This window comes from Lissotriton vulgaris, chromosome 3_2 (assembly GCF_964263255.1).
Source record: "Lissotriton vulgaris chromosome 3_2, aLisVul1.2, whole genome shotgun sequence".
Taxonomy (NCBI): domain Eukaryota; kingdom Metazoa; phylum Chordata; class Amphibia; order Caudata; family Salamandridae; genus Lissotriton; species Lissotriton vulgaris.
The window spans coordinates 104,837,260-104,851,138 of NC_141690.1; the positions used below are offsets into that span (position 1 = coordinate 104,837,260).

At 44.5% G+C, this 13,879-nt stretch overlaps 1 protein-coding gene across 1 annotated transcript in view; it reads right to left on the minus strand.

Annotated features, from left to right (window-relative positions):
- Nucleotides 1–13,879, minus strand: part of LAP3 (leucine aminopeptidase 3) — a 332,922-nt gene that overhangs the window by 263,724 nt on the left and 55,319 nt on the right. Inside the window, exon 3 of the mRNA XM_086964054.1 lies at nt 6,775–6,829. Coding sequence (XP_086820180.1) covers nt 6,775–6,829 — 55 coding nt within the window. The remainder of the gene's footprint in view (nt 1–6,774; nt 6,830–13,879) is intronic.

Consider the following 13,879-nt stretch of genomic DNA (forward strand, 5'->3'; position numbering starts at 1 on the left):
AATAAATCAATGTTCAGTCAATTACATTTATATTAAAAGAAGTATTTTAACTCTAACTCAATACACGCAGGGTAAACGACATTCAAAAGCAAAAACACAACCCCCCTTGAAGTCGGGGCTCTAGTAGCCGTTTGGCTACTCCCTGTCCTTGGCTTACCCGCTCCAGCGCTATGGAAACCTTCCGCTGTGCAGTGCAGTCAGGCTCCAGATCGGCAAAGACCCAGACCCTTGGCCTCCGCGTATCCGGCTGACCATTCTTGCATACAGGGGTCCCTGCCACAGCACTCACAAGCCTGGTCACGCTGAACAGATGTTGGCATCCATGGTGGCTCCTCCTGGTATACGGGGTCGCTGAAATATTCTGGCACAAGAGCTATGGCCTGATCAGTGTGGGAGCGGATTCCCCATGCCTCGCACAGAGTCCTCACATCTGGGATCCCCACTGAACCTTGCTCTGTCTTACACACTTCTCTCTCTCACAGGGCACACTGGTCTTGGCGAGCAGGCAGGCGCAGGTGCACAAGCCTCCAAGGCAGGTGGTCTTGGTTTCCCCTGGGTGATGTCCCCTCACCAAGCAGGGAGACTAGAAGGCATGGGCCCATAGTCCTAGTCACAGGCAGAAGTCTTTCAGAGCTTCCCCTGCTCACACAGCCCGTCTGGGTGCTCGGCAGATAAGGTTTTGGGGTCTCAGACTCCCCTACTTATAGTCCTTTTCCAGACACAAAATATAATTTAGCGTCTGTGTCTTTGAAGTTTTATGCTGTGGTTCTGTTCTTTGCAAGTGGGCATCTTTTCCCTTTCTCTTCCTCCTGAAGGGTGTCTGTCACAGCAGGCAGGACTCCAAAGCGGATTACCCACAACCAGATTCATGGGAGTGCCCAGAGGTTACCTGGCGTCAGCCACAGTGAAATGTGCATTAAAAGATTAATCCTGGGCCCTCAGCCCTACTCGTTACGATTCCCATATCAGCCCTATCTCTCTCTCTTCGTGAGATGTGTTCAGGCCCCTTCCTTGTAATCTGTCACTGAATCAAAAAGGTCCCTTGAAATGAACACAGAGAGCCTAGCTCTCCCATCCTCCAGTGCATGTCCCATCAAGCTTACAGGAATGCAGCAATACATAAATATGTCTGGGGAGATTCTTCTTTTCCTCATGTTTTCACCAGGCAGGCATGGGCTTCCCAAGATGGATCCAAGGGGCTCCATGTAATGTGCCAGTGCAGAAACAATTGCACTCCGCGTACATCCCCAGCACACTTACTGAACAGCACTGTTATCCTCACATATTATGTCACCACCAGCATACTCACATGCATTCAGTCTGTGCACACTGTTCAGTACTGCAGTCTCTCTGTATTGTACAAGAGTGATTTACTGTAAAAACACACACCATCAGCATAGACAAATTTACCATGTGAGCTACACCCTTTATGCAGTGTGTTTCTTGCAAGTGCACATACACTCAGCACGTTTCCGCCATGCACACACTTCCACATCAACCTGGTTTAAGCCAGGGGTGAGTTAAGCGCACAGCAGCGGAACTCTTAAGCAGGTGAGTGAGCCTGTAGGCGTCACTTAAGTGACAAAGGGTAAAAAGGACCTGTTCACTAGCACTGATCACTACACAATATGCTGCCATCACCGCACGTGTGCTACTTAACTCCTGATGAAGGCGGTAGCCTTTCACTACTAGGAGGGCAGCGCTTTGGGTACCCCTCCCGGTCCAACTAGACCAAAATTCATGAGACAGGCCTATGTCAAGGCACACACACGTCTGTTCGCCTAGGATTCAAAAGAATCAGCATCAGGGATCCAGACAACATTGTAGTTGGGCATTCAGGCAAGGCTACACATTTGTTACCATGCAGAGAACTTTTCCGTCCCAACAAATGCCTCTCCAAGATCTTAACACACCAAACTAACTCTGAACCTGGAGAGGTTGGATGGTCAGATCGGTAAAACCAGCAGGAAAGTCCATCAGCATTCCCATGACTCGATCCGGCTCTGTGCTCCACAACAAAGACTAACCCTTACAAAGAAATAGACCATCTCAACAATTTGAGATTATCTCCCTTTATAGCCACCAACTATTTCAGAGGCTTATGACCTGTCTGCCGGAAAAAACGTAGTGCCAAAGCGACAGAGGCGGAAGTTATGCAAGGCCCACACTATGGCAAAGCACTCCTTCTCGCTAGCCATCCAGTTCTGCTCCCTGGGTAGTAATCTCTAACTAATAAATGCTACCGGACGCTTTCTATTCTTATCATCCAGTTGAGCTAACACTGCTTCAACTCCCCTGTCAGGCATCCATCAGAACAATGAAAGGCTGACTGTAGTCAGGTGCTTTCAGTACCAGTGCAGTGCAAAGTGCCTTCTTCAGTTCCTCAGATGCGTTTTGAAACTCTGCAGTCCATATTACCTTCCTGGGCTGCGTCCTAGAGGTTAAAGCAGTCAATGTCGCAACTATACTCCATAGTTCGCCACAAAGTTTCTGTAATACCGGGTGAGTCCTAAATAGTCTCTAACTTCAATCTTGGTAGTAGGTACATCCCACTAAAACATAGACTGAATTTTGTATCCATTGGGCGAATCTTCCTGTTCCCCACCTCATGCTCAAGGTAGACCATAGAGGACTGCCCCATCTGACACTTAATTGCCTTGATGGTCAGTTTTGCCTCCTGTTTCGTAGCCAACACCTGGCCCAGGTGCTTCAGGTGGTCTACTCATGAATTGCTGAATACTGCAATGTCATCCAAATAGGCCACACAGAATTTTTCAGACCCGGCCAAGTGCTGAAAAGTGGCAGCAGCATTTTTCATTCCAAAGGGCATCACCAGAACTAATCTAGCCCCTCTGGTGTAGAAAATGCAGGCTTCTCCTTTGCATTTGGTGCCAATAAGATCTGCCAATAACCACTGGCCAGATCAAAAGTGCTCAAGTATTTTGCTGCACCTAACCGATCCACAAGCTCATCCGCTCTGGGGATTGGATGGGCACCGGTTTTGGTTACCTCATTGTGGGCTCAGTAGCCTGCACAGAACCACAGGTCAGTAGACTTTAGCATTGGTACTAGAACCATAGGACTAGACCGAGGGCTATGAGATCTCTCAATGACTTCCAGGTCCAACATTTTGGCAACCCCTACCTTAATGCATCCCTGAACCCAGTCAGACCTTCTGTACACTGTGGCCTTTACTGGCAGACTGTCACATGTGTCTATGTCATGCACACAGCCAAGTGTCAACCCTAGAGTCAGCAAGAAGCAGTTGGCAAACCGTCTCAAAGCCTCCCTACACTTGCTCTGCTGCTCAGGTGTTAACTCAGGGGCTAAATGTACCCAATCCACAATGCTATACTTCATGTCACTATGCAGAGAGTCAGAAGAGGCTCACTTTCTTCCTCCACTTCCTCTGCCACAACTTAGACCTTCACCGTGTAGTCTCTGCAGAGGGAAGGCTTCAGCCTGTTCACATGGAACACCCTCTTGGGTACGTTTGTGACCCCGGTGTCCACTAAGTAGTTTACCTCCGATACTTTCGGGACCACATTGCATGGCCCACACCATTTGTCCTCCAAAGCCCTGGGACAAATTGGCTTCAGTACTAACACCTCCTGACCTTATTGATACCCAGTCAGTGTAGCTTTCTGGTCGTATCATTTTTCATCATCGCTTGGCTAGTCTAAAGGTTTTCCTTTGCCTGACTCCTGTATAGCACATCAACATCCTGAGGCCAATCATAGTCTACCACATCCTACTGTGGAGTCTCCGAGGTACCTTTGAACTCTTCTCTTACTAAGGTAAGTGGACCCCTCAACGGGTGTCCATACAGAAATTCAAAGGGGCTGAACCCTACTCCCTTCTGAGGAATCTCTAGGTAGGCAAACAAGACGCATGGCAGGAAAAGATCCCTTCTCTGATAAGAGTATCTATCATGCTTTTTAGTGTTTTGTTAAACCGCTCCACCAAACCATTAATTTGGGGGTGGTACGACATGGAGAAGTGGTATTTCACACCAGCTTGCTCCCATATCTCTCTCTTGTAAGAAGATTAATTGGTTCCTCGTTTGGAAATTACAGTCCTTGGAAATCCGATCCTAGAAAAGAATCCATAGAAGGGCTCTTGCTACTACCTTTGTAACTATGCTCCTCAGAGATACAGCTTCAGGATACCTGGTGGCATGATCGACCAATACCAAGATATACTTGTTGCCTGAATGTGAGGGGGGGGGGGGCAAATGGACCAACTATGTCAATTCCCACCCTCTCAAATGGAACATCTACAATTGGCAGTAGCACTAAGGGTGCCTTAGTCTTCCCTCTTGTCTTACCACTTATCTGAAAAGATGGACAAGTTGTACCGCTCTGTGTCTCTACGCATCCGTTGCCAGTAGAACAGACTGTCGAACCTATCCTGGGTTTTTCTTATCCCTAAGGGCCTTGCTAAGGGTACTTCATGAGACAGTGACAACCGGAAGTTCCGGTGCAATAATGGAATCACTACCCTCTTGCTAGTACCTGGTTCAGGATTTAGCGGCTCACTATAAAGTAGACAATATTCCCAGCCAAAACAGTGCTTTCCAACCACCCCTTTCCTGACATGTTCCTGGGCTTCCTTCCGAAGTCCCTCAAGCATAGGGCACTCTTCTTGTCATCCCGAGTAGGCCCTCAAGCAGCTAACAAAATCTGCAACTCTGGAAGTGAACCAGACTGCTACTCATGGGCCGCTTTGGGAGTCTCATACTCTTCTCCCTTTACAGCAGAAGCGATGACCTCCACGGTCACTGCCTTCCCAGAGTCTGCCCTTTCATGCAAACTAACTTTACCTGGTTGTTGCAAATCAGACATCATCCCAGTCGCACTCTGAGACTGTGATGCAGCCTGTGCTCTTGTCAACACAGCTGACATTGTCCAAGCCATAAAGGCTTCTGGTCCTAGCACCAAGCCTGGGGCGATCAAATAATTGTCCAAGAGACATCCTGCTCCTTGCGTTTCCCTTACCCCGACATTAATCATGGCCACCTTGACATTCAGATCAATCTCAAACCTGGCATGCGGATACTCTATCCACTGGCTACCAATGCTGTATTCTTGGTTCCAGTGAGTATCTCCTCAGGCTTAAGGTACTTCCTCTCAACCATAATGCAAAAGGCTAAAATGTCACTCAGGGCAGATACTTTCCACCCATTAATATTAATTTCAAGCACAATTCCCATTGTATTCGGAGGGATATGCTTCAGAGCACCTGGGTCCCTCTCCCAAATGTTCAAAGCGAATAGGTTGAGTGCAGACAGTTTTTAATGTGAGATTAAGGTGATGAAAAATAAGATGAGTGCATAGAGGTGAGAATACAAGGGTGAATCACAAGAGGGATCTTTCGCTGTTTCCATTAATATAAAGAATTAATATAAAGGGAAAAAAACACATTTGAAGAAATGAGCGGGTGGCTTCGTTTACATACAGTATCCATTTTAAGTATGGTGGCACAGTCTCACTTCATTGGATGGAGTTTGTCTTTCATACATTACAGTGGTTGTGCTAATATACAGACACTATTTGAAGCTTTTAAAGCCCTTCAGGCATGTAAAAGCTATGCACCGCTTATAAATTATGTGCGACCCCGCCTCATCATCGGAGTATGATTTAAGCATGTGTAAAGGCCAAATGGTTGTTTTTCACTGTAACCTACCTTCTGCTCCATTCTCCCCTGATCTGGTCTACATGTTATACCAATAACCCCATCTGTTACTGCCATCCCAGTCCTTATCTCTCTTTCTCATCTCCGTATCCCCTTCCTTTTGACTTAATTGCTGTACCAGGTTCCTGTCTGGCACTCTTAGATAATTTATATTTTTCACAGCCTGGTGAGCAGAAAATCTGGATTTTACTAATGATACAGAGGCTAAGATTTTTTTCATTTCCATCCAAATTTGGTTGTGCTTTATCACTTACATGTTCCTCCTTCATCCAACTTGGCCATTTTCCTCTCTCTTCCATCCTGAAGTTTAGAAAGTCTGCTCATCAGACAAAAATACGCAGCCTTGTTTTTTAATGGGGAGGAACCCATGAAGGCCCTACAACGTGGGCAGCCTGAACAACACTGGTCACTAAAGAGCAATTATTCAGGGGTATCCATTATGGCATGCTGTACCTTCATCCACACCAATTTACGAAGGATTGTATTTAGAAAGTTACATTTTGGTCTATTGCATATATTACCCATCCAGATGACCTTCTGGGGGCATCATGTGCATTACTTTGTGCGCTATGGATGAAATCTCAAGAAAGACAAAGTTACAAAAGGGGCACAGCTGTACATAAGAGCAGCAGACATTTTTCTGGGGTCTCCCTAACCCCTTCAAAATCCAGATAGGTTCCTCCTACAACAAGGATGACAATAGATAGTGGGTCAGCATGTTAATAGTGCTTTAAAGTAAGTTGAAAGGTTACAGAGAGCCTCAAGAAGCTTGGTTCTCCCGCCCCCTCTGAAATGCAATGCTTTATTGGGTGAACACTGCACCTTGAGACAGCATTTTGCCTGCTAACGCCCTCCTGGAGAGGCCAGCCCGATAGAAAACTGCCCTACTGTGACCTACATCGTCTGCCACAAAGACGTACTGAAGTAAACTAATCAATGTTGGTCATCATGTCCATTCTACACATTTCATTACAGATTTCACAACTGGGAGTCACAAACAATGTTGTGAGGAAATATGCAAGAACATTTTTCTTTTCATATATTGAGAGTTTTAATAAAAATCAAATGGGGCTTTCTTACCGGATGTAGACCATGAAATATGCGTGTTCTGCCTTTCTTTATTGGAGGTCCGGATCTAGGAAAAAAGAAAACAAAATTAGAAAAAGAAGTAAAACCTTGACACAGGTTCCACAGAATTCCACACTCTGAAAGTCTTTATGACTTAATTTTTTTTTTTAAGCAATGCCTCTGTATACCACCTGACTTTTTTTCAATATCACTGAACACACCACCACCACCTCTCTTGTATGTGTTTAAATCAGAGGGAGGAATGCCACTCCGAATAGCGGTCCACAAGGCTCCCCAGAAGGGAGGAATGGGCTTTAGGAGCACACAGCAGAACTGCCTTTTATGCCGCAGGTAAATATCATGTCAAGGGAACAGCAGAAGTGAAGAAATTCGTCTAAGGTGGTTGCACAGACAGGTAGGAATTGTTAATGCTGGGTATCGGACTGTGTTTTAAAGCTTCAAAACGTTAACAAAGAAGGGAAATAAAAAGATGCTGATGGGCAACCCTGCGTTATTATGACTAGTATGTATGGAGTATTTAGGACAGCATCTACAGGAACAAGAAAAACTGTAGGGATGCAACAACAAAAAAACTGAGCAAAAATTCAGGTATGTACTGTTTATGAAATAAATGTCTGCAAAACCAGCCAATCCCTGGGGTCATGTAATGCATGAGATGTTCTATGTTGCTGGCCTGGTGGTGCTCGTTGAGGTTACACAGGGCAAGTCTGGAGCACAGGTGATGAGCCCTTCCTTAGCAACATAGTATCACATCAGATATAAAAAATAATAATAGGGACACTGAAATGCATGACTGATCCGTTGAACCAGGTTTCCCAACCAAGCCTTTGTTCTGCATGCACTTTCTTACCCTCGACGTCACACCAGTGAGCAAAGAGACAGCAGCAAATAGAAGCCAAATGCTCTTCATGGCAATGCTGGGTGCTGTGGTCAGGAGAGCACAGGGTGTTTTTAAAGGGGTGATTGCTAAGCGTTGTTTATCAAAGGGACATTGGAAACGGCACTATTTAGCAGCACAGGGGTGTGAACCTCCAAAGCACAGGATGAGCTCCAGCAGGGAGCACAGGGTCACGTACAAGACAATGAACACATCTATGCGCCTAATGTCGTGCAACACCTTCCTGAATTTTTAGTTCAGAAAGGCTCTGCATGCTCTTTTTTTTAAAAAACTATACAGGGCCTGATTTTCAAAGGTATGTGAACTCCCAAGTTTCATTTAACTTATGTATCCCCTTTATTTATAAATGTATATCCACCTTAGTGATTCACACCATGTGAATTTTCAGTGTGAGCAGGTCTGCTCACAAAAAGGTTTCCGCATAGAGACAGTAGCAAAAGGTGATTTATAGTCAGAAACGTGCACGTTGTGAGTAATGCCAACTCTTTTGCAGGTAGTTTCAGACTGTGAAAACTGTGGACGACAAGTCCAACCAGTTTGCAAGTAGTTTCCAATTATGAACCCTGCTGTAGATTTACACCAGTTAAGGGAAGAAATCAATTCATTTTCAATGTGGTAAAAAGATGGGAACACCTATCTGAAACCTGGTGGTGGTGCAAAGTTCGGGGATTCGCAGGTGAAGAAACAACATAAAGCTACCGAGAGCAAATGTATTTTAGTGTGACGTTACTGCAAGCTCAATTCTACAAATGTAAATTTCCAAATATGTAAATCCTTAAGCATTCAAGTACTCAGTGGAATCTGCTGAGTAGAAGAACCTCGAATTTAATCACTTTCAAAACGGTTTAAATTTTATCCCATCTGCAGGCATAATTTTATTTGTGAATCAGGCTGATGTATTTAAACGGATAAAGATAAAGCACAGTTACAAGCTCCAATATTTAAAATTCTTCTGACTAAGGTCAAGTGAGTGGTGAAGGTAGACCGAGGGGGGTAGATTTAGGGGGGTTGCTTGACTATGTTGCAATCTTCTTTGCGAAGTCATTTAGAGTTTGAGTTTTCAAAAGACTAGATGTAGCTGATAGTGCTTTGGTAAAGTGGAGTTGCTAGAATGAGATGTACTTGGGGTTAAAGTTACTCTTCGTGATATGGTGATTCTTACATAGTTTTGGTAATGGAAGCTCTTCAGATTGCCTTCTTCGTTAAGTGATTATCCCAGCACTTTTTCATCGTTGGCAGCCTTTTTCAGTAGATGAGGGATCGATGATTTCAGGCTATCAGTATAATTTCTGCACGTGCTGCCAGCTTGTATAGATGTTTCTCGATTTGTATCCCTTGCATCAGGGCATTATTACTAATATTCTCAAGAAAAATCTTGAGTGCAAGGATGAAAATAGGTGGAGAGAGTGAGCATTGCTGTGCAGAACAATATTATGTGAAAGTATACTGTAGGCAAGGATTTTGGCCTTGGGTTGTGTGAACAGTCCCTCGATTGCACTAATTTCCCCAGTAGGCCAAGTCATCTCACGGGTCTGAAAGATATTTCCATTCAAACAAGTCGAATGCCCTTTCAGAATCAATCAATTCAACACCAGGCTCTGTCTTCTTCTGTATGAGAAGACACAATGATATTGGTGAAGAGTCTTCTGTTAGAAACCGGTATTCTTCTGTGGAGGAGATAATTACAACTGCAACACCATGGCATTAGCGGAGAAAAAGGCTTAAGAGCATTGGTCAAAAGGGAGAGGATGCGGTCATAAGGGACCGTTGTGACATGTAGCTTTGCTCGTCTTGTGAGGTACATTATGGAAGAATGGGTAGGGATGAGTTTAGAGGTAAGAACAATGGTCTCACTAGAATTAGAGAAGTAGGAGAAGTTGAGGTTTCATAGAACAGATCTTTTCAGTAATTAGGCCCAAAATCTAGAAGAAGGAGACAATCGGACTTTACTGGAACCTGCTCGTTGAGATGACACACCCACAACATCTATTTTAACAACAATATATTGTATTGTATTGTAATTGCATTTCTATAAAGCTTACTACCGCTGACAAGGCTATGAAGCATTTTATTGGCGAGTAGCACGCTACTCCGGAACCCATAAAGGATTAGTGGGGAGTAAGTATGGTGAAATATGAAAGTAATTTGAGTAGCGGATATGTTAGTCAGTTATTTGGATTGGAAGGGTTAGAGGAGGGATAGACGAGGGAACCCTGAAGGCGTACTGAAGCGTTTTTTCGGTGAGTACCACACTACTCTGGAACCCATAAAGTATTAGTGGAGAATTATATGGAAAAGTATGCTTTTACTATGCTGACTATATTTGCTAATCATTTTTGGATTTTTATTTATTTATTTTATTTTATTATTAATCTTAAAGAACGCGACAGCTACCCGTAAGGGTTTCCCGGCGCTAATTGACAGTAAACAACATGATTGATCCTGAAGAAAAGGGGTTATTGGGCAAACAGCCAGGTCTTTAGGGCTTTTCGAAAACGGAGATGGCACTGCTCCATTCGTAAGTCCACGGGAAGAGAGTTCCACAGTTTGGGTCCCAGTACAGCAAAGGAACGGCCTCCCACTCTGGAAAGCCTGAACCTAGGTACGCAGAACAGATGTTGGGAAGAAGAGCGAAGTGAGCGTGTGGGTAAATAAGGCTTGACGAGTGCTCGAAGATAAATGGGAGCAACTTCAATTTTAATCTTATGCATAAAGCATAGTGCCTTAAATTTTACTCGGTTGTCAATATTAAGCCAATGAAGTTGCTTAATGCGTTCCGTAATTGGATCATATTTCCGGCATCCACACAGGAGCCGGGCAGCAGCATTCTGAACCAATTGGAGACGACGCAGGATGGCCTTGGTAACCCCCAGATAGAGCACATTACTGTAGTCCAGTCTTGAGGTCAACAGGGCCGTCACAACAGATCTTTGGGTGTCAGATGGCAGAATCCAAAAGATCTTTCTCAGCCATCTAAGAATAGTAAAACAGGTGGCTGAGACTTTATTGACCTGGTCATTCATCGACAGATCCCTGTCAATGAGAACCCCTAGGTTCCTAGCACGTTCCGATGGAGTGGGTAGAACGCCCATGGTTGACGGCCAGTGTCTCGGACTCCAAAGGTCAGGCTTGTTGCCAAAGACGAGCACCTCCGTCTTATCGCTGTTAAGCTTTAGAAAATTACGGCTCATCCAGAGAGAAATGTCACTAAGACCAGATTGCAGAGAGGAAGGTGAAGAAGGGTCTGCTTGAGATAAAGAAAACACAATCTGAGAATCATCAGCATAAGTGAAGAGATTGAGGCCAGAAAGCTGTGCGACATGAGCTAACGGGACAACATAAAGATTGAAGAGGAGAGGGCTAAGGATAGAACCCTGGGGAACACCATGAGGGGAATGATAGATGTTAGAAGTGGAAGTATTAGAAAAGATTTGGAAAGTCCTGTCAGAAAGAAAGGACGAAAACCAGAGTAAGGCTTTGTCACAAATGCCAAAAGAGGCAAGGCTATTGAGAAGGATACTGTGGGAGACAGTATCGAAGGCTGCACTGAGATCAAGCAAAATCAGTGCAGCCGTTTCACCTTGATCTAATAGTTGGCGAATGTTCTCAGTTACACCTAATAGGGTGGTTTCTGTGGAGAAACCTTGGCGAAAGCCAGATTGAGATGAGTGAAGAAGATTGTTGGAAGTGACAAAGCGTGAGAGATGTAGATGAACGTGTCTTTCTAAAATTTTTGAGAAGGCTGGCAACAATGAGATAGGCTGGAAATTGGCAGCAACATTAGGATCTGCAGTGGGTTTCTTAAGGAGTGGGGTAACCATTGCATGCTTCCAGCAATGGGGGACCGTGGCTGAAGCAAGAGAAGCGTTAAGTAAGGAACATATCACTTCAAGTTGGGAAGATTCAAGCTGACGTAGAACCGAAATAGGTACGGGATCCATGGGTGAGCCAGATTTAATATGGTTTAGGATTTCCAAAAGAGTGGCAGGTATAAGGTCAGGCCAAGTCTGCAAAGAAGCCAGGGGAGGGCAAGAGGTAATAGGGGGTAACCAAGGGCAGGCAGTAGATTCCTCAAGAGATTTTATATCTCTATAGATTGTGTCGATTTTAGATGTGAAATACTGGGCAAGTTCGTCACATTTCTTACTCGAAAGAGGAGGGGGTATAGCAACTGTCTGTGAGCCAGCAAGGTCTTTTACCACTATAAATAAAACATTTGATTTATTCATGGCTTCTGTAATTAAGTTTGTGACATAGGTGGCTCTGGTGTGAACACAGGCCTTGTGGTATAGTTTCAATTCGGCTTTATACGTAAGCCCGGCAGCAGTAGAGTAATCCTTCCTCCAGGCCCGTTCTAGTCTCTTACATTGAGCTTTGTGTAGACGAAGGGTTTCATTGTACCATGGGGCGGGAGAATTATGGACAACATTTTTTTTGTTTGTAAGAGGAAGACAGATATTTATAGCATCAGAGAGCCAAGAGTTCACCGAGTTAGCAGCTGAGTTCATGTTGTCTAAGTTAGGTCGGTATTTAGGCAAAAGATCAAGCAGTTTTGTGTTGAGAGCTGTAGTGTCCAAATTCTTCCAGATTCTCCTTTTAAAATTGAGAGAGGAATTAGGTGTGGTTTGAGTTTTGTTGGTAGCTACAGTGAATTTAACTGGATAACGATCTGACCAAGAGACAGGTAAGGCAGGAGAGCATGTTATTAGCGAAGAGTTTGAAAAGATAGGATCTAAAAGATGCCCACCCCTATGGGTGGGGCCCTTGTTATGTAAGATTAAATTCATAGCAGCAAGATCGGTGATACAATTACCAGCAGCCTTATCATTGGGGTTGTCCAAATGTAAGTTTAAATCACCAATGACAAAAAAGTTACTGGAAGATACGAGCACTGAAGCTATGTAATCCAAAAATTGGGTATACCAAGAATTAGTAGTGCCAGGGGGACAGTACATTAAAAGTCCAGTAATAGTATAGTTGGGGTTTAGAGTGAGCTTGAAGTGAAGAGCATCACATTTGCTCAGAGTAATAGAATCAGAATGGCATAGATATTTTTTATTAAAAATTATTGCCACACCGCCTCCAGTCCTTACAGGACGGTCATTTCGGACAATGGCATAGTCAATAGGCAGTGCTTCGGCGATGTCAGGGCCAGAGTTGTCGTGGAGCCAAGATTCAGTGATAAATAGTGCATCAGGCGCCTCATCAGTAAGCAAGTCAAAAATATTGCGTTTATGTTTGGGCAGAGAGCGACAGTTATGACTGATAAAGATAAAGCCAGGAGGAGAAGGAATGGTAACTAATTGTTGTTGACTTTTACATAAATCAGGAGTATTTAATAGGAAAGGGCAATCAGGGCAGTGCAAAGGAAAATTTCCAAGCAGGTCAAAGGAGTGCGTTATATGCGTATTGAAAGATCTTAAGTCAAGTAATTGTTTTCTGGAGTATGGGCGCGGAGCCGATGGAGAAGAACCAGAGGTTCTGGCCCCGGGACCCGGTTGGGCGCGGACGGGCGCAGACGGGCACGCCTTCGGCGCGCCATCGGCGCGCCCGCTGCGCCCGCCCGCTGCGCGGACGGGAAATGATACACATTTATACAGGAGGAGGGTGGGAGGGTCTGAAAGCCTAGACCGCGATCCCTGCACCTCCCTAAGATGGCGGCTGACCCCCGGTTCGAGCCGCGACAGCGTTCAATCTGCTGTGCGGTCCGAGGTGGGAAGCGGAAACAGTGTCAACAGTGTCAATATTTCGAGTATGTGCAAATTAGCAAATTTAAAAGCTTGAAAGTAAAATCACAATTGTAAAAGTAAAGTCACAATTTTAACACGCAAATACAATGTGCAAAGGGCAATGTTTCCCGGCTTTTCGCCTCAGGAAGAATAACACGCTGGTGTCAATTTAGCTAGAGATCATTAAATGATCAGCATCTAATGCACTCATGTCCTTATTGGCTGTGTTAAATCATGTGTATTCCATTGGAAGAGTATAATGATCTAATAATTTATACAATTAGAGAGCTTCTGGAACATGCGATTGCTAGGGCCCCTAATTATCATTGTGGCTTTTATTAAATGCTTAATAGTTGCCCGAAATGTACTCAGTAGTGGATACAGATTTTTTTTCCAACGCTTCCTTTAACGTAAGCTGCTTTGATTAGTTGTGGCGTGATTAATTCCAGTTGGGAAGCTTTGTGAAGTT